At 42.4% G+C, this 27,601-nt stretch overlaps 1 protein-coding gene and 2 long non-coding RNA genes across 8 annotated transcripts in view; 2 read left to right on the plus strand and 1 right to left on the minus strand.

Annotated features, from left to right (window-relative positions):
- LOC122173752 (uncharacterized) overlaps window positions 1-10,286 on the plus strand; it is a 24,453-nt gene extending 14,167 nt beyond the window's left edge. Inside the window, exon 3 of one of the 2 annotated variants that reach the window (XR_010602112.1) lies at window positions 9,416-10,286. This is a non-coding gene — a long non-coding RNA (uncharacterized LOC122173752). Of the gene's footprint in view, window positions 1-7,829; window positions 7,964-9,415 lie in introns of those variants that run through there. The other variant, XR_006174498.2, reaches the window with a different exon arrangement.
- The window catches only part of NARS1 (asparaginyl-tRNA synthetase 1), a 26,033-nt gene extending 1,732 nt beyond the window's left edge, over window positions 1-24,301 (minus strand). The window contains exons 1-14 of one of the 2 annotated variants that reach the window (XM_005296827.4): window positions 24,098-24,301; window positions 17,432-17,514; window positions 17,079-17,144; window positions 16,869-16,961; window positions 16,121-16,210; window positions 14,540-14,618; window positions 13,613-13,683; window positions 13,238-13,324; window positions 11,038-11,259; window positions 10,669-10,868; window positions 7,869-8,004; window positions 5,017-5,130; window positions 1,858-1,989; window positions 607-738 (exon numbers count right to left, since the gene is read on the minus strand). In XM_005296827.4, coding sequence (XP_005296884.1) covers window positions 607-738; window positions 1,858-1,989; window positions 5,017-5,130; window positions 7,869-8,004; window positions 10,669-10,868; window positions 11,038-11,259; window positions 13,238-13,324; window positions 13,613-13,683; window positions 14,540-14,618; window positions 16,121-16,210; window positions 16,869-16,961; window positions 17,079-17,144; window positions 17,432-17,514; window positions 24,098-24,140 — 1,548 coding nt within the window. In that variant the 5' untranslated portion in view covers window positions 24,141-24,301. Of the gene's footprint in view, window positions 1-606; window positions 739-1,857; window positions 1,990-5,016; window positions 5,131-7,868; window positions 8,005-10,668; window positions 10,869-11,037; window positions 11,260-13,237; window positions 13,325-13,612; window positions 13,684-14,539; window positions 14,619-16,120; window positions 16,211-16,868; window positions 16,962-17,078; window positions 17,145-17,431; window positions 17,515-23,908 lie in introns of both variants that reach the window. The other variant, XM_065598790.1, reaches the window with a different exon arrangement.
- LOC135984211 (uncharacterized) lies at window positions 24,302-26,636 on the plus strand. Of its 4 annotated transcripts, none has more exons than XR_010602111.1 (3): window positions 24,309-25,267; window positions 25,621-25,771; window positions 26,015-26,636. It is a non-coding gene; the product is annotated as an uncharacterized LOC135984211 (long non-coding RNA). The 4 variants fall into 4 exon arrangements; XR_010602109.1 differs by having other exon boundaries at window positions 24,310-25,267; window positions 25,624-25,771; XR_010602108.1 differs by having other exon boundaries at window positions 24,302-25,771.
- Window positions 26,637-27,601: the final 965 nt, after the last annotated feature.

Below are 27,601 nucleotides of genomic sequence, written 5' to 3' on the forward strand. Positions count from 1 at the left end.
AATGGGCTCATCCCACTGAATGAGTGTGTGTCCGTCTGATTCCTGATATTTATTATCCAGGAAAGAGAGGAGTGGGAAAGAGGGAGCAGGAAGGAAAGAGGACTTACACTACACTCTTTTCTTTCCCCCTTTTGTCCTTCTCCACCCCATTCCCCTCCCCCTGCAACCACTGCTGATGGACTGTTAATTTTCCAACAGACTAAGTTTCTCTTTTGTCCACTAACAGCAAAAATATTTTATACTTGGAAGTTGCCAAGAGGAACTACTGCCTTTCAAACAGGCAGAGCAGGGACAGAAGACTTTCCGAGGGACTTGCACTCACATGCCCAGCCATTTCCAGGCTGCACTGGAGCCTCTAAGCAGGGAGCTCTAATAGAGGATGTATGCACCGCAGCAAGCAAAAGCAATTTCAATAGCCTAAAAACTACCTTGCCACAGGTATCAACCAATTGCAAGATACAATGGGTCAAGTGGCCAAAAGATAGAGAAGTCCTGATCTCTCTAAAATAAACTGCCCAGATTAATTTTTACTATCATTTTAGCATGATCTGAAAAAAGCCACACCCTCTGTATTTGACATGCAGGGAGTAAAGTCTATTCACGTACCTGATCTGTATACCAGTAGTAAGGTGTGGAGTCAATACCTTCCCGCTTATAACCCTCTAGTAGCTCATCACTGTCCCAGATACGCATTGAGCCTCCAACAATCTCACCAACATTTGGCATCAATACATCAACCTAAAACAGACAAGACAGGAGGTCACAAACTATTACATATAAGCTACTTGCAACAGGAAAAAAAAAGCCAACCCAAAACCAAACATAGGCTTAAAAGGTTAGCATGGTAGCACTTCTAAGGCACACTCTAAGGAGGATGGCATGTCCTATTAGCCCCATTTTACAGGAGGGGAATTTGAGCAGAGAGGCTGATTGACTTATCCAAGTACATAAGAATGGCCCTACTGGGTCAGATCAACTGTCCATCTAGCACACTATCCTGTCTCAGACAGTGGCCAGTGCAAGATGCTTCAGAGGGAATGAACAAAACCCGGCAATTTTGAGTGACCATCCCCTGTCATCCCATCCCAGCTTCTGACAGTTGGAGGTTTAGGGACACCCGAAGCATGGGGTTGCGTCCCTGACCATCTTGGCAAATAGCCATTGTTGGACCTATCCTCCATGAAGCTATCGAATTCTTTTCTTAACCCAGTTATGCTTTTGGCCTCCACTACATCCCCTGGCAACACATTCCAGATGACTGTGTATTGTGTAAAGAAGCACCTCCTTTTCTTTATTTTAAACCTGCTGCCTATTATTTTCATCAGGTGACTCCTAGTTCCCGTGTTATGTGAAGGGATAAGTAACACTCCCCTATTCACTTTCTCCGCACCAGTCATGATTTTATAGACCTCTATCATATCCCCCCTTAGTCGTCTCTTTTCCAAGCTGAGTAGTCCCTGTCTTTTTAATCTTTCCTCATACACACAAAATGTAGCACAGCTAAGAATAGCACCCAGCTCTCCTGACTTCTGGTCCTGTGCTTTAATGGTAAGACTGTTCTTTTCCTCCCACTACTAGACTGAATACTATCTTTATATAGCATTTGTGTGTGATCAGACTAAACGAAAGCCCTAGTAAAGTGCTGACATTTATTCTTTTCAGGGCAGATATACATTTACTTCAATATTTCTTTTTTTAAAGCAAACAGGCCATGCACAGACACGTGAAAAAATATTATTTCAGTGAAAGCTATCCCACTTGACTCTCCCACCCAGTCATTTATTACATTTTTCTGTGCATTCACACACCATCCCCCTCCCAGAAAGAAACTACGAATACTCTGTGACACAAACTGACAGATTCAGTAAGCCGGGAATCCTCAGGACAACGCTGCATGTAGAAGGACTTTATCTCTGCAGGAAATCGACACAGCAAAATTGGTTCATTAATGGTGTCTGTCATCTTTCTCTCGGGAGCTTCTGGGATATCCTGAGGTTAAACAAGATTTTAACAACATTTATGGCCAGACACACTGCTTGAGTTCAGCACTAGGCTTTTCGCCTATAGACGTCAAGCAAAAAGAACACACAGTATAACGACAGAGATATGAGGAAAGCTTTTGGCAGGGGTGGAGGAGAAGCAATTTTAAACAAATTCCAAGAAGTTAAATCAGGAAAAAATTATTTTGCATCAGAATATTCACTACATATCAGAGGGTAACAGCTAGGAATAGCTAAGGCTAGGTCTACACTACCCGCCTGAATCGGCGGGTAGAAATCGATCTCTCGGGGATCGAATTATCGCGTCTCATCGGGACGCGACAATCGATCCCCGAATCGACGCTCTTACTCCACCGGCGGAGGCGGGAGTAAGCGCCGTCGACGGGGAGCCGCGGAGGTCGATTTTGCCGCCGTCCTCACAGCGGGGTAAGTCGGCTCCGATAGGTCGAATTCAGCTACGCTATTCACGTAGCTGAATTTGCGTATCTTAAATCGACCCCCCCTGTAGTGAAGGCCTGCCCTAAGACACTAGGAAAAACTAAGCCAGTCCCAGACTGGAAGCTGAGAAGAGAGTGGAGTTCTTTCAGATGATCAGTTACTGTTACACAGAGGCTAGTTTTATCTGGCCCTGAAACCCAGGTATGCTATACATTCCATGGGCATTAGGTCTCACTGCTGAGAACTGTTTAAGCACTTCCTTTAATCTATATATTGCATATATGAATATCTTGAATGACCAGTTAAAGACCAATTATATGTACCACTGCATCAAAACCTTCCTAACTTTGAAGTTACTAAGGAATGTTGAAGGACACCTAGCAATACACACTTTGGGGTTTTTTTTAAATCAATTCAGCAGTTTTACTATTAATAAAAAAACAGGCACAGTTTAATACCCTTATTAGATTGCTAGTATCTTCTGCCTATGCTATAAGTAACTATTTAATAATCATTAAGTATCATACAGTCAAATCTATGGTAACATATGTTTCACATGATCTAACATAAAATGCAACTACAATGAAATATCCCTTTTTTGTAGTATTTCATTTATTTTATACAAAAATGTAACATCACCAGCATGGGGTCTCAACTCCATCAAAATCAAAGCACAGCTTCAACTCATCCAGGCTGGAATTCCACCTTTTATGACCACTCTCTAAATGGCTGCCTTCGATTGCAACAGGTGGTGCAGGATGTAAAGAAACTAAGGGCACATCTACACTACAAACTTAAGTCAACCTATGTTAGGTCGACTTACAGCTGCGGTGTTTCATGTCCACACTGCCCTCCTTCAGCGGTGCACATCTTCACCAGCAGTGCTTCCACCAACTTAAGAGGGGTAGCCTGGCTGGGAGCCGGGAGCCCAATTGTCCTGAGGTGACAGCCCAAGCTGTGTGCCAGGCACAGGGTTCACAGCAGGAAGCCTAACAGCCTTTCTTGTCAATTTCCAGCACTGCATCACCCTAACTAACTGACATAAGCCCTATGCCTCTCATGGAAGCAGAGTTGTTATGTCCGTGTAGTAGGGCTCTTACATCAGTGGGAGCAAGGCCGTAGTGTAGACTGACATAATTAGGTCAACGTAAGCTACCTTATGTTCACCTAACTCTGTAGCGTAGACCAGGCCTAAGTCTAATTCCAACAGATACATTTGTCATTAATTGAAGAAGCATTGCTTGTAACAACCATTTGTGTTGGTCAATGTTCACTTCCATTGTTGCCTGTGATTTAAATACATGTAGAAATTATATTAGAAATCTAAAATATAACATGATTTCCCTCTCAATTCTGGGTTCAGGCAGGCATTGACAGCACCAAAGACATGACAATTCAAACCAGAGGCAGCTTCAGTCTTATTTGCGATGAATAAAGAATGCCACATTGTGTGGCAAAACTTAGAAAGATAAACCAGACACTAGAAACTCAGGGCCAGGTGCTGAGAAGGGATGGAGCACCTTGGGCTTTCATTGATTGCACCAGGAGCTGCAGAGGCACAGCCCCTCTGAGGATTTGGACTATGTCAAGGTCACAAAAGTGTAATTTTGTCTCCTTTACTGTGCACAGAAAAGGGTGCAAAGGACCCCAAATACAGGGAGGAGTCGGGCAGAGGGGGGAAAAAACCCACAGTTTGGAGGTTAAAAGAGAATGAGAAGAAGGAGGTTGGACTTTTTCACCAAAAGTTTTGACCCAAATTTCTGTACTTTTCAATCAAAAGCTTTTGGGGCCAAAATAATAAAATTTTCCTGATCCAAATGTCTTGTTTTTTTGACTGAAATACAACTTTGGCCACTTTTTTTTTTTTTAAGCAAAATACAATTTGTCCAAATTTTTTAACTTACATTTTAAAAACAATTTCTCAGTGTACCCTAAATACAATTTTTTGACCAAAACATTTTAGTAAAATTTCTCAATTTTCTGAAACATTTTTGACCAAAAGTTTTAATCCAAATTTTGATCTTAAACTGTGTTTTTGCCATTTTTATTTTATTTCTATTTTTTTTGCCCACAAGGGAGGCTTCTTTCCAAACCCAGTGGCATCAGTTCTTTCCACTTATCCTGCGCTACCTCGAGTGTAGTACACAGTAATGGGAGGAAATGTTAGCACAACACACGAGGGAATGCCATGCAGAGGGGATGTGTTTGCATTAGGTTTCCTCTTCCATTCATGTGGATTTCCCTATGGATCCTCAGGCTCAGAGCATCTTAAAAGCCATATTCCCTCCACATGTCTGCAAACTAGAGAATAGATTCTGAAACCCAGTATTCAGGAGGACAAAGACATTGATTTAAAGAAATCCTGGCCCCACTGATCAACATTACCCTTTAGACAGCTAGAAGACCAGGCCATACCCAAAAAATAGTCAGTAGGTACTTTATAAAACCACTGTTTGCATTTACTGCATTATGATTCAGTCACAAAATTAGGAAAGAAACCACAAGGATGGTACACTTTCAGAGTTGAGCTCCAACCTCTTTTAAGATATCAAAAAAATAGACGGCAAAAGGGTCTTACTTCTCCGAATTCATAGTAAGTGCCATCTTCCTTCTTCACACCGTGTTCCTTTAGCCATGTAATGGCATCCGTATAGTTCATTCGTTTGAAAGGTCGTTTGGGGGGCTGGAAGTCCTGCAATGTAAGATTAGACATACACGAAAACATTAGTGTTGTTTGAAAGGTCAATTCCTTTTAGCAGTGCAGTTAGAGTTAGGAAAGTAGCCAGGCTTTAAAAAAAAAAAAAAAAAAAGCACGTTTCTACTCAGGAGATCTATTCCTTGCGTTTTCACAGTCCTATCTGCTCACTTTGGTAAACACCACAAGCTTTCCTGTTAGAAGTGCATAGCCAGGGCTTAGAAAGAACAAGCCAGATGCTTTTCTAGCTCATGCTTTAACAAATTAGTTATAAAGATTCTTCCCCTGAAACAAACTAGAAAAGATGCTGTAGCCAGAATGAATACAGCTTGGCTTTCAGATCCCAGGAAGAGTTTGTGATGCTTAGAAAGAACTTAACAGACTGAGCAAATTTGACAAAGAATCCTTTGATAGAACCATGCTTTAAATTGTCTGAATGAGAGAGGCAACAAACTAACTCTGGGCTAATATATAGCAAATGTATGATTTCTCCATTAATTGTTTGTAACAACTCAAACCATGGAGGAATTGCTTTTTCTAACTTACCTTTGTTGTTGATTTAATAGAGTGGATTGTTTCAAATTGTGTAATTTTTAAAATAATTGATTCAAGCCTCCACTGGTCTCCCTTCCACCTCCCAGCCAGAAGAGCTGTGCCAATGAGGCTCCCTCTACAGCTCTTCGACCTTACCTGCATGGTGTGTGCACTAATGCAATGCAGTTGCCTCTATGGGAGCCTTAGGTAAATACCTGGTGGTATCTGGGGTGCTGAGTGTGTGCACACAAAGCATCTATCCCTCTCCACATGCAGCTTTCTGAACCCACAGAAGGCTCTCTGCAGGAACCGGGATACAATACAGTACCACTCAGGCCACTGACCCCCTCTGTGCATGGATGCATTGGGTACATCAGCTTTTTGTTCTGTTTGTACAGTACCTAGCACAATGGGGTTTTGGCTGTAACCAATTAGTTCAGGTTATCATCCATTTGTCAGCGTATGATGTGATGTTATGGTCAATTTATATGCCATTTCATATTTAAATAGATTTAAATTGTAGGATTATAGAAGTATAGGATTGATAAATATTTAGGAGTGATGAGTGTGTATTAGGTATATAAGTAAAGCATGGCTGGAAGGCAAAGTCTATAGGCAGAGACCTATAAGATTTTAGCTTAGCCATACTAGGCCATAGCCTTAAGAACACTTGACATGAGTGGATGACATAGGAATAACCCTGTGCCAGCAAGGTCACAAGGTTACTTCATAAGATGTGCCAACAGGTGATATTACGAAAAAATGGATTGCAATAGACCGCAATGTATTGTTCAAGATCGCGAAACACCTGACTGGAACATCTTTCAATGACTGTCTTGACCACAGAGTACATGGCATGCATAGATGCTAATGAGAATGAGAGGAACTAAGAACAACCTATGAAAAACAGGACATACTTATGGGGTGTGGAGGTACAGATAAGGAAAAGAGAGTTTGACACCTTCATGCATAAGTATAAGGCTATATTACAACAGAAAAACTTCAAAAACAGACTCCAACGAGAGACTGCTGAGCTGGAATTGATATGCAAACTAGACACAATCAACTCAGGATTGAATAAGGACTGGGAATGGCTGAGCCATTACAAACATTGAATCTATCTCCCCTTGTAAGTATTCTCACACTTCTTATCAAACTGTCTGTACTGGGCTAGCTTGATTATCACTTCAAAAGTTTTTTTCCTCTTACTTAATTGGCCTCTCAGAGTTGGTAAGACAACTCCCACCTGTTTATGCTCTCTGTATGTGTGTATATATATCTCCTCAATATATGTTCCATTCTATATGCATCCGAAGAAGTGGGCTGTAGTCCACGAAAGCTTATGCTCTAATAAATTTGTTAGTCTCTAAGGTGCCACAAGTACTCCTGGTCTTTTTGCGGATACAAACTAACACGGCTGCTACTCTGAAACTAAGTATAAGGTGTTAGGTGTGGTAAGAATTACTCTATAAAAGAGGGTTCCATAGTTGGGTAAAAGTGGGAAGTCCCAAGGGGCGAGCCCACAGGAAGCCCCAGCAAGAACCATCCCTCTAGCGAAGATCATCTATTGAGAGGTCCATTCGACCCTAGAATATCTTTGAGGCTGTGCGTGTGACTACAGTTATAATTACTGCATAGGTTTTTGTCAGCTTTCTATATGCATGGGTAATTGTAACTTATTGCTTAATAAAACTCATAGTACAGGTAAGACTTTGTACTTGTGATCGTGTCTGTGGTCATTGTCCTTCAACTTTGTGTGTTCCTAGAGTCTCCAAATTTGAGAAAAGCACCAGATGCAATTTCACTCTGGTGAGTTTGAAACTGTAGCAACCAGAGCTGAATGCATGGTGGTATAAAACATCATCAAATTCACTCTAAGCAAAATAAAAGGCTACATGATCCATGAATGGGGCTCCCTAAGCACTTCTGGAATTCAAACAGCAGCAGCTTGTCCTGAGACTTTAAGATATAAACCACCACCCCTATCCGTGCATGACCTAGGTATCAGCCTTGCAGAGGCTAGACTCCTTTTGATGTCATTGAGCGTCTTACAAATGATCAGAGCTCACTGCTATGCTCTGTTCGCCCCGTGTGAATATGCTGCCAAAAGGAGGCTGGGCTGAGGTTCTGAGGGACATTAAGTCATATTTCTCGCCAAACAGAGGTGAATATTCAGGACTGCTTGCCACACCACCACATACCGGGTTTAGGTCATATAGGAAGGTTGATACAGACGATTTCAAGACTCTATCCACTACATCACACACCAAATTCTCCAGACGGGTCAACAAGTCTTCAAAGGTCATGAAAGGACATTCAGCTTCAATGTGAGTATATCTGAAGAACAAGGTCACATCACCATTAGTCATCAGAATGAAGACACTTCCCCCTCCTTTCATCAGCCATGCACAAGCAAGAGGACTTGAGTAATGAAGACAATCTCCCTATGAGGGGAGGATTTCATCCCAATTGCCATTTTGCCCCCTCCCTCCCTACACTCTTATCCTATAACTAGGGCTGTCGATTAATCGCAGTTAACTCGCGCGATTAACTCAAAAAAATTAATCATGATTAAAACTTGATTTATCGCGATTCATTTTTTTCTAATCGCACTGATAAGCAATAGAATACCAATTGACATTTATTAAATATTTTGGATGTTTTTCTACATTTTCAAATACACCTCTACCCCAATATAACGCGACTCGATATAACACGAATTCGGATATAACGCGGTAAAGCAGTGCTCCGGGGGGGGAGCGGGGCTGCACACTCTGGCGGATCAAAGCAAGTTCGATATAACGCGGTAAGATTTTTTGGCTCCCGAGGACAGCGTTATATCGAGGTAGATGTGTATATTGATTTCACTTACAACGCAGAATACAAAAACTGTACAGTGTTCAGTTTATTTTTTATTACAAATATTTGCACTCTAAAAATGATAAAAGAAATAGCATTTTTCAATTCACCTCATACAAAGTACTGTAATGCAATCTTTATCGTGAAAGTGCATCTTACAAATGTAGGGTTTTTTTGTTAGGTAACAAAACAATGTAAAATTTTAGAGCCTACAAATCCACTCAGTATTACTTCTTGTTCAGCCAATCGCAAAGAAACAAGTTTGTTCACATTTATGAGACATAATGCTACCCACTTCTTATTTACATCACCAGAAAGTGAGAACAGGCATTCGCGTGGCACTTTTGTAGCTGGCATTGCAAAGTATTTACATGCTAACAGTGTTCCCTGTAGTTTTTCCCACCCATGTGCAGAATGAATTTTCTTATGTGCACCAATATGGAGGTGATGTGTACATAACAAATAAAATTCATGTGGCAGGGCGGGGCCGAGAGGTTCGGCATGTGGGAGGGAGCTCGGGGCTGGAGCAGAGCTTTGGGTGCGGGGGGTTAGGGCTCCAGCTGGGGGTGAAGGCTCTCGGGGGGGGGGGAGCTGGGGAAGAGGTGCTCAGGCCTGGGGCAGAGGGTTGGGGTGCAGGCTCTGGGGTGGGGCCAGGGATAAGAGGCTCAAGGCTGGGGCAGAGGGTTGGGGAGGGGGGTGCAGGCTCTGGGGTGGGGCTGGGGATGAGGGATTTGGGGTGCAGTGTTAATTAAATTTATGACTGAACTCCTTTGGGGAGAATTGTAGGTCTCCTGTTGTGTTTTACCCGCATTCTGCCATATATTTCATGTTATAGAAGTCTCAGATGATGACTCACCACATGTTCATTTTAAGAACATTTTCATTGCAGATTTGACAAAACGCAAAGAAGGTACCAATGTGAGATTTCTAAAGATAGCTACAGCACTCGATCCAAGGTTTAAGAATCTGAAGTGCTGTCCAAAATTTGAGAGGGACGAGGTGTGGAGCATGCTTTCAGAAGTCTTAAAAGAGCAACTCTCTGACGTGGAAACTATAGAACCCGAACCACCAAAAAAGAAAATCAACCTTCTGCTGGTGGCATCTGGTCAGATGATGAAAATGAACATATACTGGTCTGCACTGCTTTGGCTTGTTAGCGAGCAGAACCCGTCATTGGCATGGACGCATATCCTCTGGAATGGTGGTTGAAGCATGAAGGGACATATAAATCTTTAGGGCATTTGGCACATAAATATCTTGTGACGCTGGCTACAACACTGCCATGTTAACGCCTGTTCTCACTTTCAGGTGACATTGTAAACCCGAAGCAGGCAGTATTATCTCCTGCAAATGTAAACAAACTTGTTTGTCAAGTGATTGGCTGAACAAGAAGTAGGACTGAGTAGACTTCTAGGCTCTAAAATTTTATATTGTTTTGTTTTTGAATGCAGGGTTTTTGTTTTTTTACATAATTCTACATTTGTAAATTCAACTTTCATGATAAAGAGATTCATAGAATAATAGAATATAAGGGTTGGAAGGGACCTCAGGAGGTCATCTAGTCCAACCCCCTGCTCAAAGCAGGACCAATCCCCAACTACAGTACTTGCAATAGTATTTTTCAATTTCCCCATCTCTTGTTTTTTACAATGCAAATATTTGTAATAAAAAATAAATATAAGCTGAGCACTGTACACTTTGTATTCTGTGTTGTAATTGAAATTGATATATCTGAAAATGTAGAAAACATCCAAAAATATTTAAATAAATTATAGTCTATTATCGTTTAACAGCGCAATTAATCGCGATCAATTTGTTTAATCGCTTGACAGCCCTACTTATAACCTTATTCCCTTCACAAGTTACACAATGGCATCCACTGCACATTCCAACAACAGAAGCTCAATAAAAGACATTCTCCAGCTAGACAAATTACAGAAGAGGAGTCAAAGTCTCCTCTAATGCTCTGCCTCCCACCCACTGACCTTGGGAACAGGATATTTCCAAAGAAGCTTTGGTCAGTCCCTTGCATATTAGCATAACGCTCTACCTTCCTTTTTATAGAGTCCTATTGTTCCTGACAGACTGCTGCTCCCTTGCCCTCTAAACACATGCATACTTATACTACAATGATTCCCATACTCTGACAGGTGTCTGCGCGTCCTGGACTGCTCAGCTCTGTATGACTGGGCGATACAAAACGTGTCTCCTAACGCAGGAATGCAGGTCTCCAGGTACAGCTGGGATGACTGTGTCAAGTATGCCTCTTCGCCAAAATAATCCAGTTTGAATAGCGTGGAGCCTCCTTCAACCTGCGTTTGGACTAGCGTCGGTGGAGTGATCTGTTAAACAAAACCTCATTATTAAAATAAGAATTCCGTCTATAAAAACAGTCAGAAAGTGGTCTAATTGACAAGTAATTTTTGTCTAATTCAATTAAATATCAAAGTCTATACAGTATATCTAGAAGCATCACTGAGGCTCTGAAGAAGGAAAGAAAGCTATACTTACTTCGTAATATCCATTGTCAAAAAAGTGATCCCTGAAGCACTGTATGACCACCGAGCGCACCTTGAGGATTTTGGACATGTTCTCTCCTCGGATCATCATATACCTGTTGTTAAGCTGCACATCAACATCCGATTCCTCATTGATCAGGTTATCAGCCCCTCCAGCTGGAGCCAGACCAATCAGCTCCCAATAGTCACAACTCAACTCATGGCCCCCTGGAGCCTATGGGTTTTAGAAGAAACAACATACACATTAGAAGTTTGGTACTGTCACCTAAAAATGGTAACTTGATATCCTAACTTAACTCTATTGCTAATAACTCTGTTTTAGCCCTAGATGTTCAAGACTTACTGAGAAAGGCAATGCTTTTAAAATGCCATTTTTTGTAATTCAACAATGCCACCTTTAGACGAATGATTTGCAACCCAAGACTGGGTTGGGATCCACTGATTTAAGTACAGTGGCATTATGTGCTACTTCTGATTAATAAAAAGTTACTCAGTGTGAAAAATGTTCATCTTCAGAACTTGCATGGTTTGAGGCTCCGTTTTGCCCACCAGTGTGGATACTGCCAGATAGCATGTTGTAGCCCAGGTTTTTAAAAACACAACTCTAACACTGTTGGGACCTGTTCATACACTGGCTGGCAAGTGCATTTTGGAAACAGGTTTGCTGAACTGTATTCAAACATGGCTCCTAAATTCTGTGAAAGAGAGTAGATAGGGCCAAACAAGTCATAATCTGGACTATTTCTTTTCCCCCCTTTTTCAAACTTTCTAGACTCAATAAAACGTACAGAAGTGTTTGTGTAGAAGTAAATACATTTTCACTGCATGATGAAATTTCTGAATAAATTAACACCTTTCTAACAAAACTCATACTTAACTATTGTCCAGGAAGGGCCTACAACATAACGAAGTCTCACCACAGATTGTGCCATAGTTAATGGGAACTCAGTAAATCAGATACTGGGCAGAACCCAGTATACTGAATATCAATGGGGGTACTGGGAGTGTAAATTAGGCAGAATTTGTCCCATTCTGTCCTACCATCAGTGGCTAGTTGAACAGCCCAATCTTCTTCAAAATTGGATCTTTAGTAGCTATTTAGAACACTATCAGAATAGCTTCTCTCTTGTTGTTCATTCTCTGAATTTCCCCCCCCCCAGGAAAATCCAACAGACATCAAGAAACTATATTCAAGCATCGGTTTTACAATATGGATTTATATTTATTCTGCAGAAGAGATTTTATAACGGAATTAATTAGACAAAGAGCAACTGAGAAGATATTAGAAAACAAATGTCCTACTATTAGTTTTTTGGGAGTTATATTTACTGTACATTACTATATTTTAAAGGATATCCTGAAACTTTGGACCATCCACATCCAGTTTCTCTCCCCATATGAATTCCTGGAAAATTCTCCAGCCCTACCTTCAGTCTGAACTCTTTTTATGGGCATCCTTTATGAAACTACTTATTGTAGAACTGACCCTAGCTCCAGATGTGAAAGACTTCATAAGTATTAACAATCTGAAATTTACATGCCTAATTACAAGGCAGCAAAGTATAAACACTATTTGGTTTTTGGTCTACAACCTTATTGTATTTTTATACATTTCCAGCAGTTATAAATGATGCTGAAATCATCATTAAAGAACACAAATAGCATTAAAGGCCAGTTTTCAGGCTGTGTCTCCTTCTCAAATTAAAAAAGGCCAAATTAAGGTCTCTATGCTCCCACAGGTTATCCTGCATAGAGGGGAGCCTACAAGCACAAATCTCAGCTAGAAAGGAGAGTTGAGAATCACCACATTACCACTAAAACAGTTATTTAAAAAAAATATTCATCTCACTTTTTAGGAAAACTAAAGCCGTGTCTATATTTAAAAGACAATACTCTTCCATACTAGTACCCTAAGGAAATGCAACTTCAGCTAAAAGATAAACTAGAAATATTACCCAGTTAGAACGAATGAACACAAGCACAAACCCATGCACGCGCGCACACACTCACTCAACCATATCATGCCATCAATTTTTGAACAGCAATCCCCATTGAAACCAATTATGGAGTTCTTTCCCCCGTTCCCTCCACGTTCCCTGCCCCTCCCCAAAAGGGCCATATTTTGCCATCTAACTGAGTGATAGGTGGGTTGGGGGGAACCCCAAACTCACAGCCGCAACTAACGCCCTCACCTGCTTGCCTTCAGGAACAAGGTTTAGTGTACCATACACTGCCACACTGCTCTCCGTAGAGAGGATCACTCCATTGTAACACTGACACTAGAAAAAGAGACAAAGATATTTTAAATGTACAGCTAGAATACAAACTCTACAAGGGTCCAGAGACAAAGAAAGAAGGTTCATACTCTCGTTAACTCATTCTGTGAACAAGAAAAACTCCGGTGGTATGAGTGAGAAAAACAGACCACCTTAAACTTTTCATAAAAGTTTAATGAATTAAACCTTAATATCGTTAAGTCAAACTTTCAAGTGGGGCATATAAAGGAAACAACACTGGGTATTAATAGTTTCTCTTTTGCATTGCAGAAATAAAACCCCACAACTCACCAGTTCATCTGACAGGACACACTGCAGAAATCCTGTGCCATCCCTTAACACAAGGAACATCAAATTTTTTCCTAGTTAACAAAAACAAAAACCCAGACTCGTCAGACAAAACTATTACTTTATTCAGTTCAGTAGGCCCACACCCAGCAAATGGTATCACGGCAGTTTGTTTTCAGGGTTTGTCTGTTAAGGGTTGCTCATGATCACTAATAAATACCAGAACTACACATTAAAACATTTGTTGGATAATAAAATCCTTTCCACACAACTGTGTTTTTTACGCCAAAAGATAATGAAAGATGAAGTCATATGTAGAGCCTAATCCTAGGTGTTAGGCATCCAAATCCCCCAGGGCAAAATCCTGGCTCCACTGAAGTTAATGGCAAAGCTCCAATTGATCTCAATAGGGTCAGGATTTTACCCCCAATAATTTGACAAGGAGTGTTGGATGCTCTCAGGGCCAGGCCCTTTGGACCGGCCGTACACAGGTGCTATATACAGGTGCTGACTATATAGGCCCAAGTTACAGCTATTGTGTGGAAAACGATGTAGCCCCTCCCATTCATCCCCTCTTGTTCAAGTTTTTCCTTCTGGGAAGAAACAGATTGCACAGCATGCCGTGCAATAGGAATCACTGTTAAGGCAGGACAGCCAGCATCATACCCCGATCCCCAGGTCACACCAAGTTCAATCCTTCTAGGATACCTGGCAGAGGACATCTATGAAGCATCAGTGGATTAGGATGGACAGCTTTACCAGGTGCTACAGAAGCTGTTCATTTTCCACGCATCTCCCAGCTTTTCTAGCCTGAGCAAGGTGAGCCAGAATATGTCCTGTTATACTCTACCCCTTGTTCCCCCTCTCTGCATTGACTCAATTACTTTTAAGGGCTAGCTATTTACTTTGTCTACATTAAGGACTGTTTACCTTGTCTACGTAACCTGTGGACCCAGCCAAAAACCTTCACTCGTTGGCCTCTGTGTGCCTCTAGAGCACGAATCTTCACCTGTAAAGCATGGATTAAAAATCAATGAAACACAGAGATAAATCATAACAAACCGACATTTAGACAGTGCCTTTCATTTCCACAGATTCATGGGACATGGGCATATAGGATATGCACCCAGAAACAGCTTCTAACCAGTGAAATGCACAGACATCTGGGGTAGAACACAACAGGGATTGAACAGCACCCATCAATTCTGCATGACAGTTTAGGGCACCAAGGGAAGAATATCCTATCAAGTTAAAAATAGAAAGGCTTGTGTTTAAGCACCTCTGATGTCCTAACCAAATTTCATGTTGGGTTATTACATTCTGCTTAACAGTCCTACTTTGTCAGATAGCAACGTGGGAACTTTAATGACCACAAGTGATCAGAAATTTGGTTTTACATCTGAGCTGAATACAACAAGAGTCAGCACGTGTAAAAGTTCACTTGAGAACCATGCCTCTCAGATATTACTTATACTTCAATATATACCAAATTGCCACCCCATTCTGGGCAAGAGACCTTGAACACACAGCTTTCCTTCACCCAGAGGTCTGAACAGCCTTTTCTGCACTATTTTTTAAAACTACTAAGTAAGATAGGAGTTCGGTTAGAAGCCAAAATATGAGAGAGGATAATGAATTAGAATTGTAGATGACTGGCACTTTTTGATGCATTTTGGTACTGATTGAATCCCATCGCAAAGTCACTGTTGAGGCACTGACATGGTCAGACTGACTCTCCAATTGGCAGGCTGGTGTTGCTCTTCAGACTTATCTAGTTATCGGTTAATAGATTTTAAAGGCCCAGCCATCTGCAAGTTGGAATTACTACAGTGCATTGGCCAGGGAAAGACAGAGATTGACTTCTGTGCAACTGAGTACACTGTCCGTTTGCTTATGTTGGAGTGAAAATCTCAAATCAAAATTCTTTCACACATGCTGTAAGAAGTGTCTTCAAGATTGTGATCTGTCAGAATGTTTATTTTTTGCTTCCCAATTCCTCTGATTTAGACTTGCCAAACCTCACTGACTTCAGTGTGGCTGCACGAATGTAATTCAGTAGAACTTGGGCCCATACATAGTGGATATTAATTCAGTATGTATGTTTTTCAAATCAGCAATATTTCCTCCATCCCCCACCATGGCAAAAGCCCATCTGTTGAGGGAAGATTTTAAACAAGGATCTTTTTAGCAATTAAAAAAAAACAACAACAAAAACTCATCAGGCTGTTTCAAGCAGAAGTACAGCTTGGCTCTTTTCCTCTGGTGCATGTGTACTGGAAGAATCCAAAATTAAAGTCAAGCAGGCTCAGTGAACTGTGAGGTGAATGAGGGAGATGAAACATATGAGGATATGCTAATGACCAGAGAGAATAAAATCTCAAGAAAGGAAAAGCATAGTAGTCTTCAACAGCTGGTGATGATGCAGAGCACACCTCAGAATCATGCGGTTTATAAATATAAGAAAGGGATTGTTACAGGGGCTTCTTATCCAGTGCATTAGATTTCACTCACGCATTTAGGCTCTGGAAGACTGGGATCATTCTTGATGGTAATTTTCTTAGCGTCCTCCAGGTTCTTCTCTCGTCGCAAACTGTCTTCTGCCTAATTTTAAGAAGTTTTTCCATAAATTATGTATTAGTCATGTAGTGGTGTTAACGATAACTACAATCAGGTTATTTATACCAGTATCACTCCCCACAGACAGCAATACAAAACCGTTATGTACATCTCTAAAGATGAATGTTTACATAGAATCTCAGCCCTGCTACAATATGTCAAAAATCTGCCCTGAGATACATGGGTGCGATCCCCAGAACATGAAACACTTCCTAGAAGTGCTCTTAACCTGGTTTAGAGAAGGTTGGAGGAGTTTAGAGACTCCACATTCAAAATTTGTAGAAACTCATCCCATCCCTGACGCAGACCATTTGCTTGTCTTGATGAAGTGAAAACAACTAACATACATATACACTGAAGTCAACGGGAGTCAAACCATATATCCAAGAACAGAATAGGACCAGGTACATTTAACTTTCTCTGCCCTTCTCTGGCAAAATTAAACTATCTGGGTACACAAGCAGTGGGCTTAAAGGTTGTAATGCTGACTAGTGCACTACAGATCACTTTGCCTGCTACGGCCTTCATCCACCACTATAACAGCACACTCAGAATTAGCATATGCCATTTTCAGGGGAGCTAAAATGGATTTTTTCTATTTTTAATTTCTAAATGAGCTGACTTGGCACTATTCATAACCCACCTCTTTCTTCTCCCTAGCTTCATGCTTCATTTGTTCTCTTTGCCATGTTTTTTTTACATTCTTCATTTGTGTCTTAGAAATAACATCCCATCTCTAGATGGATCCGGTGAGATATGGGGGAAAGAGGGGAAGAGAAAAGTTATTTGTGTCTTGAAAAATAGGAACCTTAATACCTCATTTAATTAAAAATATCCATTTAAATTACATCACCTCATTTTCTTTTTGCGAGTCCACATAAATAGTAGGAAATGGTTCTTTTCCTGCTGTCATCAAAGCCTTAAAGGGAAAAAAAAGTGCAAAAGTCAGTTTCATCATAAGAGTACTGAAGCCAGACTGTCCATGAGATAATATGGTGGACATCCTACATTTACAAAACACATCAATGAGGACCTGATGTTAAGATACATAAGATTTACATTTAAAGAGAAAAGCAGCTTAAAAAGCTATTTTCAGATCAAATCTGGCCCACCACTAGTTTACAGTATTTCCGTAAATAACTGTCTGTTTGTCCTGAAGGGAAACAACATGACTTGAAATAGATTTCATGTGTTTTTTGCAGATACCTTCAGAGCTGTTTTGAAAGGCTTCTTCTCTGTTCCATCGCCAGTAGAATCGCAGCCCTCGCGTTCAGAAACATACATCTCTCCTGTAATATAGAACAAGCATATACAGGTATTTTAAAGCAAGCACAAAACTTGGCAAGATTTTAAGAGGGATTGGATACGTATATGGCTATCAAGAATATTCAGCATCATCATAATTAATGAAGACATGTTTTTGAAGAGACATTAAGCCTCATGCTTCAGGTCTCAAGAGAATCTCTAACTGTCAGGGCATGTCTACACTGCAATGTAAGCCCAGGGTTAGCAGAACTCAAGTTCCCAGACCCTGGGTTTGTTAACCTAGAGCTCGAGTGTCAACACTCATTTGTGACCCCAGGTTAGGAACTGGTGAAGCCTGGTTCCTACCTGGGGCTCTGGAGTCTTCACTGCATTAGGCAGGCCTGAGTCCAACTACCCACATCCTCAGACTTCCTAGCACCCTCCCAAAATGTGGCAGCAATGGCTCTTTGTTTGTGATGCAGTGTGGGAAAACTTGACTGTCCACCAAACCACTGACAGAGGACAAAGAAAGTCAGCCCGTAGAATACTTTTGGAACTACATCTACACTGCAAAGCAATAGGGCTTGAATCAACTCAACACCTGTGGGGTCCTGGGACCAAGCCAAGGGTTAGTGCAATTTGTGTGTAGACGGAAGTGGGGGTTAAAGCTTGAGCTGGAGTTCAAATCCCAGGTTTACTCTGCAGTGTAGACATAGACTAGTATCCCACATCCACCTATTGAGGTTTTTTACATCTTCCTCTGAAGCTTCTGGTGCAGACCACTGTCAGAGACAGGATACTAGGCCAGACAGAGCTTAGATCTGATCCAGCATTGCAATTCCTATGTTCTTATTAACTCAACAGTGGTGTCTTTGCACAGTAACTACCACTGTTAGTTGTAGTTAAGACTACAACTAACTTAACACAAGATGGCAAATAACTACTAGAGACCTTGTGTATCACTGTAAAAAGTGCCTAAGGGAGATAAGCGCCTATGGATTATCAACAGGAGCTGGGCATCCACTTCCTTTGGCACGTTTAAGAATACCACCCCTAAGAGTTCATTTTAAAAGTCTGTTCCTCTTCTCCTCGAAGTGATACGTGTACCTTCTTTGATACCAACCAATCGTGACTGCACACTAGTTTTTTGTGCTTTTCAAGGTGATGGGTGTGTATGTTGCAACTCCCAATTTTTGCAAAATTTTGGTCTAACTTCTCAGTGCACATTTTTCCCACAACAGGAAAATAAGGATATTTGGTTTAATATAACTTTTTGAAATGTAGGTTATCGGACAGCATAATGCTTTTTTAGCTTTATGCACTTTTCTTTTTGTTCTGATTCCTATAGGATACAGTCTCACCTCATTAGCTGTTCTCAATGTCTGTTGTGCCACTTCCTCTTTTACTGTGTTTTTTCTCCCATACCATCCTCCCTGGTGTTGCCCCTTTTATTCTACACATCCATGTCTCTTCTCTCTAACTAGCAAGACATGCACAATAACTCAGTTATATAGGATTTGCCACATTGAAGCTCATTGAATCTGATATCCAGGACTGCATACTTCAGAGGAAAGCAACAAAAACAAACCCATAATGCACATAGCTAATTGTACAATTATTGGTGGAAGAGGAGAGCTTTTGGGGTGAAAAGAAGAAGAAGGAAAGGAACCAAGAAACATGCACTGATACATAACTGCTGACTACCTTTATAACTGCAAAAGCAATGAACAACCATTAACAGCCCTTAAAAATATCTTGCTATAATCCCTTGATTTGGTGGTTACCCGCACCACAAAATTCCTCTGGCCTATTATGTGGAGTCTCTCCTTTATTTGTTCCAATTTTACCACTTACTAATTGTATCAGGTGGCCCCTTTTTCTTATTGCCTGGAATACAAGAAAGGACTGATCCATTTTCACTATTCTGGTCCAATACAAGAGTCGGCAATTAGGTAACATGACATGAAATTCAGTGCAGACAAGCACAAGGTGAAGCATGTTGGAAGGAAGTTTTAGATACTCCTACATGCTGATGGGGTCCAAATTAACTCACTCAAGAGAGATACCTGGTCATCACAGAGGATGGTTCAACAAAAGTACTTGCCCAACATGCAGCGGTGGTCAATTAACCAAACACTGTGCATTTGTTGTATTCAAAAAGGAATAGGGAGCAACACTATGACAGTCTATAAATTGATGGCACACCCTCACTTCGAAGACCATCATCAGTTCTGTTCACTCCAGACAAAAGGGCAATGAAAAATATTGGAAGCATGGAAAAGCTTCCATACAACAAGAGACTAAAAAAAGATTAGGACTGTTTAGTTTAGGGAGAAGACAGAGAGATGAGATAAGGGTATATAAAACCAGGAGCCACACAGAGAAGGTATGCCACACACTTATAACAATAACAGTTAGGGAAATTACACATGGGGAAATTAACAAGCAACACAATTGAAGTAAGGAACAAGAAAAAGTATTTTGTTGGGTTTTTTTAGTAGCTATATTTCATAGTTAAGATGTGGACCTACTTATCACATACTATTACTTTAGCACACAGATTAGGAAGAATAAAAAAGGGCATATTAATACCAATGTTAAGAATATCCAGTTATGCTATCCAGGATAATGTACAAGGGATATTGACCCTCATGCTTCAGGAGATAAGCCAGGTACTACATGGAGTCAGACATCTCCCCGTCACTCCCTGGGCATGTAATTGCAGAATTGTCCATTATAGGGCTTTCAGACCTTCCTCTGAAACATCCAGTGCTGGCTAATGCCAGAGAGAGAGAATACCAACCTCAATGGATCACTGATCTGACCTGCAACAGCAATTCTTAGGTTCCTAAATTCAAGCGCGTGTGTATACATCTGTGTCTATATCTAGAGACAGATATACATAGAGAGAGAGAGACACACACACACACAGAATCATAGAAATGTCGGGCTGGAAGGAACCTCGAGGGGTCAGTAAGTCAAGCACCCCACACTCAGGCAGGACCAAGTCAACCTAGACCATCCCTGACAGATGTTTGTCCAGCCTGTTCCTTCCTTGGAAGCCTATTCCAAAGCTTAATTACCTTTATCATTAGAAAGCTTTTTCTAACATTTTACCTAAATGGCCTTGCTGCAGTTTAAGCATATTACTTCTTGTCCTACCTTCAGACTTATCAGGTCCCCTCTCAGTCTTCTTTTCTCAAGACTAAACATACCCAGTTTTTTTTAACCTTTCCTCATATGTCATGTTTTCTAAACTTTTTATCAATTTTGTTGCGCTCCTCAGGACTCTCTCCAATTTGTCCACATTTTACATGAAGTATGGCACCTAGAATTAGACACAGTACTCCAGCCAATGCCTCACCAGTGAGGAGTAGAGCAGAACAATTACCTCCCATATCTTACATACAAAACCCCAGAATGATATTAGTCTTTTTCGCAACTGCATCACATTTTTGGCTCAGATTTGTGATGCACTATAAACCCCAGATCCTTTTCAGCAGTATATCACCTAGCCAGTTATTCCCCCCATTTTAGAGCTTTGTATCTGATTTCTCCTTCCTAAGTGAAGCACTCTTTTGTACAAGGAGGATAAACAGTGAGATGGCAAAATCTGCAGATGATACAAAACTTCTCAAGATAGTTAAGTCCAAAGCAGACTGCAAAGAGTTACAAAGGGATCTCACAAAACTGGGTGACTAAGCAACAAAATGGCAGATAAAATTCAATGTTGATAAATGCAAAGTAATGCACATTGGAAAACATAATCCCAACTATACATATAAAATGATAGGGGTCTAAATTAACTGTTGGCACTCAAGAAAGGGATCTTGGTGTCATTGTGGATAGTTCTTTGAAAACATCTACTCAATGTGCAGGGTCAGTCAAAAAAGCGAACAAAATGTTGGAAATCATTAGGAAAGGGATAGATAATATGACATAAAATATCATATTGCCTCTATATAAATCCATGTATGGCCACATCTTGAATTCTGCATGCAGATGTGGCTGCCCCATCTCGAAAAAGATGTATTGGAATTGGAAAAGGTTCAGAAAAGGAAAGAAAAATAATTAGGGATATGGGACAGCTTCCATATAAGGAGAGATTAATATGATTGAGACTTTTCAGCTCAGAAAAGAGATGACTAAGTGGGGATATGATAGAGGTTTATAAAATCATGACTGGTGTGGAGAAAGTAAATAAGGAAGTGTTATTTACTTCTTCTCATAATACAAGAACTAGGGGTCACCAAATGAAATTAATAGGCAGCAGGTTTCAAACAAACGAAAGGAAGTATTTCTGCACACAACGCACAGTCAACCCGTGGAACTCTTTGCCAGAGGATGTTTTGAAGGCCAAGATTATAACAGGGTTCAAAAAAGAACTAAATAAATTAATGGAGGATAGGTCCGTCAATGGCTATTAGCCAGGATGGGCAGAAACGGTGCCCCTAGCCTCTGTCTGCCAGAAGCTGGGAAGGGGCGACAGGGGATGGATCATTTGATGATTACCTGTTCTGTTCATTCCCTCTGAAGCATCTGGCACTAGCCACTGTTGGAAGACAGGATACTGGGCTAGATCGCCTTTGGTCTGACCCAGTATGGCCGTTCTTATGTCCAAATAAAAAACAAATATTTATTTAACACTTCTGTCTTTTCGGTGTTATTACTGATAATTCCGGCTAGCAATGGACCAATACCGTTGTCAGGATTCTTTTTGTTCATAATATATTTTAAAAAACTCCTCCTTGCCATAAATTTCTCCTTGTGTCCCTTGGCTTCCCTTATCAATTTTCTACAATTCCTAACTGCTGATTTATAGTCATTACTATTAACTTCCCCTTTATTCCACTTTATTTATCTTATTTATTTTACAGCTGCCTTCTCTTCCACTTTAAACCAGGTTGTTTTTTTTAATCAACACAGCCTTCTTCCTCAGCTGTGGAATTGTGGCTTTTTAGGGCATCTACAAAGGTGTTCTGAAATTATTCCCAATTATCATTCATATTTTTCCATTAAATTATTCCTCCCAGCTGATTTAGCTCATAAGTGCTTTCAGCTTTGTGAAATTGGCCCTATGAAAGCACCAAGTATATTATATATATTACTGGTCTGGACTTTATTCTGCTTGCACATTATAAATGTGATCAAGTCATGATCACTTGTACCTAAGCTACCATTAACTTTTAGTTCTGTGATCAGTTCCTCTTTATCTATTGGAACAAGATCTAATATAGAATCCCCCCGAGTTGGCTTTGAGTTAGGAAATTGTCATCTATAACACTGAGAAATTCCAGGGATGTTTTAGTATAAGATAACCAGCACGTCACTCAAATTGAAGTCCCCTTTTTGTTTGTTTTAAAAGGGATGAACATTTAGTTTTTATTACAATAAAGCATTTGGGATACAGTGTGTCTAAAAATGTTGTAAAAAATTAACTGAGCATATTTGGAGGACAAACTTTTTAGTTGCAATGATACAACAATGACTCATACCGTACTTCCATGAGGTAGTAACTGATCAGATTAAAAAAAAAACAGCACTGAACTGCCTCATGGCATCCAAGGAAAAAGGTTGTCTATGCTGCCTATTGGAATGGATTTAATCCCTACACATCACATACTGCCTTTCTGATGGTGGCTAGCACAGCTTCTTTCCTACATCAGAACGCTGATGGAGTTGGTGGCCAGATACACTAGAAAATGGGTGCAGCTCTCTCAACCCAGCACTGGTCAGCGCCCAGCTCTTTAGCATACACAAGCCTCCAGTAGTAGTGCCGCTCGCCCAGCAGCAGGCTATGATGGGACCTTTCAGCCACTTCATAAGGACTGCCACAGTAGGTCAGTCCAATGGTCCGTCTAACTCATTATCCTGTCTTCTAACAGTTAGTTAGTCAGATGCTACAGAGGAAATCAAGAGTTTTGAGTGATCCATCCCCTGTCATCCAAGCCCAACTTCTGGCAGTCAGAGGTTTAGGGACACCCACAGTACGGGGTTACATCCATGACCATCTTAGCTAATAGCCATTGATGTACCCATCCTCCTCTTTTTTTTTTAAACTGATTTATACTTTTGGCCTTCACAACATTCCCTGACAATGAGTTCCTCATGTCGACTGTGCATTAAGTGAAGAAACACTTGCTTGTTTTAAACCCATTGACTTTGGACTTAACGATCCTGAATAATTTTATAGTATCGATAAACGTTGCCATCTCACCAGTTTTTCGTTATTTAAGGGATATGTTGATTAGGTCGCACGGGTTCCTGGCCGGGGGAACCTCGCTACTTACCTCTCTCCACGATGAAAACTGACCATTTACTCCTACTTTTTGTTTCCTGTGTTTTAACCCCTTACTGACCCGCGAGGGGACCTGCCCTTTTGCAGGCCAAGCACCTCCCCACGCGAGGGATCGGAGAGCGACTGTGAGTAACACCGACCTCTAGAGCAACGTGTCCTTCCCGGAGCGGGGCTGCTCGGCCAGGCCTCAGAGGCACCCCAGGCCGGGGTCTCCCCGCGCTGCCCCGCTCCGGGGGCGATGTGGGGCCCGAAAAGCACCTGCTCCTGCACAGAGCCCGCCCTCGACGCCCGCGCCCCGCCACCTCAGCCGCCGCCCCGCAGGGACTCACCCAGGGCCAGCTCGCCCGTCTCCTGGATGAGCAGCGCAGACATGGCGGCAGCGGAGCCTCCTCGTGCGCCCGGCCCAGCAGCGGGTTATGCAGCAAGCGGCTCCGGCAGCGGGATTGCATCAGTCTGCGGCCGGGCCGAGCCGCAGCCCCGCCCCGGCGCGGGGAGCTCATTGGCCCGGCGGCGGGGCCGGCCCCGGTAGGGTCAGGGTGCGCCGCGGCGGGATTGGTCGCTCGCAAGCGGCCAGCAGGGAGCGGGGCAGCCCCACCCCCGCTCCCGGCAGAGTCGCCTCCTTGCCGCTGAGCCGGGGCCGGCCTCAGGGGTGCAGGGACCCGTTGGGTTCCCGGAGGCGCGTTGCTTAAGCTGCTGGAAATCTGGCTAAGTGCAAAACCGGCCACGGCTGGGCCCACGGGTGGGAGTGTGGGGCAGCCCAGGGGGTTTCAGCCGAGCTGGGGGGCGCGCTGAATGTGAACCCTAGCAGCGCCCAGACACCGGCTTGTTACAGGAGCTGGGGCCGGGCCGGATCAGGCTTAGCTCCTGTGGGGAGCAGGCCGGGGCCCTGTTCCCACCAGCCGCGCTTGTCGGGGAGAGAGCGCACCTTGGCACGGGGGAGTCCCAGCCACCGCTGCTGAAAGGGGTGAGGAAAGGAGATGGGTGACTCTTAAAGTAATCCAGACCCATCTTCTCCCCTAAGGGTTGTGAATAGCACTGATTGCTGGGTTGTTCTACAAATACAGATGGTGTATAGGGTTAGCATCCTACACGTAATAAATAATTACACATGATAAAATAGCTTAATGAGGAAATAATAAAAATCATCTTGTTTCCAGAGAGGTTGATGGACGTTTAAATAATCATAGAAGCCTTTGTACATTCACCTCTGCTGGTACTGTCCTGTTTCCGATTATATTTTAATTGTTTTAATCTTAATATTGCAACCCTGCTTGTGGTTTTTAATTTTATTCTGAGCTGTAACTTCTCATTTTTGCCATGAAATGTTTATTACAGTCAGGCTGCCTAAGAAGCCCATCGTCCCATGCTGGGTGTATGTAAGCCAGACACTGCACTGCAGAGCAACTGAAGGACTGCATTGCTGACCACTTGTATAGTATTGAAAAGTTATTACAAACTGAGGTACATGCTGCAGCAGAGAAAACAGAAGTCATTTTAGGGTAGAGTATATTAATACTGTTCTTACTACATTTACTGTCTCAAAATGATCAAGTGGTACAACACAAAACATTTCCCATCCCTGACTAGAGTTTATACATTTGGTCAGAGATGCACACTGCATATGCTAAATACCACCTTCCTTATTCAGACAGTGAATAGTACTGATGGATTCAAATAGTCAGGGCATAGGGGAAGAAGTGAGGCTGCAGGAGGGATTTAAATAGTAAGTGTTTACAGCATCAAACACAAATGAATTCCCATGACTATGGAACTTAGAATATATTTAAAAAACTGATGCACGTTATGGAGCCATTTTGAGTTGTGCTCACAACTATACATCTATTTAATAAAGCAGGATCCTGCATTCTTCACCAGTTTCAGTTTCTGAATGGATTTAGAGTGACTTCAATAAGATCAGGATCAGGCATTGACCTTGCATCATCCCATGCACCAATACATACTAAGATACAAGAAGTCAGATGAACAGGTTGCAGATGTTGGAGGTAATCAGAGTACTACTCCATAATAAACATTATTATAGAATCACAGAATATCAGGTTTGGAAGGGACCTCAGGAGGTCATCTAGTCCAACCCCCTGCTCAAAGCAGGACCAATCCCCAACTAAATCACTGTGGCCTACCATGGCTGCCTGCAAGCCGAAATATGCGACCTTGTAATGAAAGAGTGTACCCATTGTTCTCTAAAATGTGTCTTTTTTAACCACCTCTCCCTTCTCCACCACCAGCTGCAAATGTTTCTCCTTTGCAGAGGCTCGTGAACATTAGAAAGAGAAAACGTAGGACGAGGGACGATATGTTCACGGAGCTGCAGATGTCCTCCCACGCTGATAGAGCACAGCAGAATGCGTGGAGGCAGTCAATGTCGGAGATGAGAAAAGCCCAATATGAACGAGAGGAGAGGTGGCGGGCTGAATGGCGGGATGAAAAGAGCAAGTGGCGGGCTGAAGACGATAGGTGGCGTCAGCTTGCAGACAGACGGCAAGAGTCAATGCTCCGTCTGCTGGAGCATCAAACTGATATGCTCGAGCATATGGTTGAGCTGCAGGAAAGGCAGCAGGAGCAGAGACCGCCGCTACAGCCCCTGTGTAACCAACAGCCCTCCTCCCCAAGTTCCATAGCCTCCTCACCAAGACGCCCAAGAACACGGTGGGGGGGCCTCCGTCCACCCAGTCACTCCACCCCAGATGATCGCCCAAGCATCAGAAGGCTGGCCTTCAATAAGTGTTAAAGTTTTAAAATGCAGTGTGTCCTTTTCCATCCCTCCTCCCCCACCCATCCCAGGCTACCTTGGCAATTATCCCCCTACTTCTGTGAGGAACTAATAAAGAATGCATGAATGTGAAAAAACAATGACTTTATTGCCTCTGCAAGTGGTGCTCGAATTGGGGAGGGTGGGGTGGGGTGGTTGGTTTACAGGGAAGTAAAGTGAACCGGGTCGGGGGGGGGTGTGGTTGGAGGGTTCATCAAGTAGAAACAAACAGAAGTTTCACACAGTAGCCTGGCCAGTCACAAAACTCGTTTTCAAAGCTTCTCTGATGCGCACCGCGCCTTGCTGTGCTCCTCTAACCGCCCTGGTGTCTGGCTGCGCATAATCAGCGGCCAGGCGAGTTGCCTCAACCTCCCACCCCGCCATAAAGGTCTCCCCCTTACTCTCACAGATATTGTGGAGCGCACAGCAAGCAGCAATAACAATGGGGATATTCTTTTCGCTGAGGTCTGAGCGAGTCAGTAAGCTGCGCCAGCGCGCTTTTAAACGTCCAAATGCACATTCCACCACCATTCGGCACTTGCTCAGCCTGTAGTTGAACAGGTCCTGACTCCTGTCCAGGCTGCCTGTGTACGGCTTCATGAGCCATGGCATTAAGGGGTAGGCTGGGTCACCAAGGATCACGATAGGCATTTCAACATCCCCAACGGTCACTTTCTGGTCCGGGAAGAAAGTCCCTTCCTCCAGCTTTCGAAACAGAGCAGAGTTCCTGAAGACGTGAGCATCATGTACCTTTCCCGGCCATCCCACGTTGATGTTGGTGAAACGTCCCTTGTGATCCACCAGGGCTTGCAGCAGCATTGAAAAGTACCCCTTGCGGTTTACGTAGTCGGTGGCTTGGTGCTCCGGTGACAAAATAGGGATATGGGTTCTGTCTATGGCCCCGCCACAGTTTGGGAATCCCATTTCAGCAAAACCATCCACTATTGCCCAGAGTCACTACCCTTGCTATCACCAGGTCTTTCATTGCCCTGGCAAATTGGATCACAGCAGCCCCCACCGTAGATTTGCCCACTCCAAATTGATTCCCGACTGACCGGTAGCT

Source organism: Chrysemys picta, chromosome 6 (genome assembly GCF_011386835.1).
Source record: "Chrysemys picta bellii isolate R12L10 chromosome 6, ASM1138683v2, whole genome shotgun sequence".
Lineage (NCBI taxonomy): Eukaryota > Metazoa > Chordata > Testudines > Emydidae > Chrysemys > Chrysemys picta.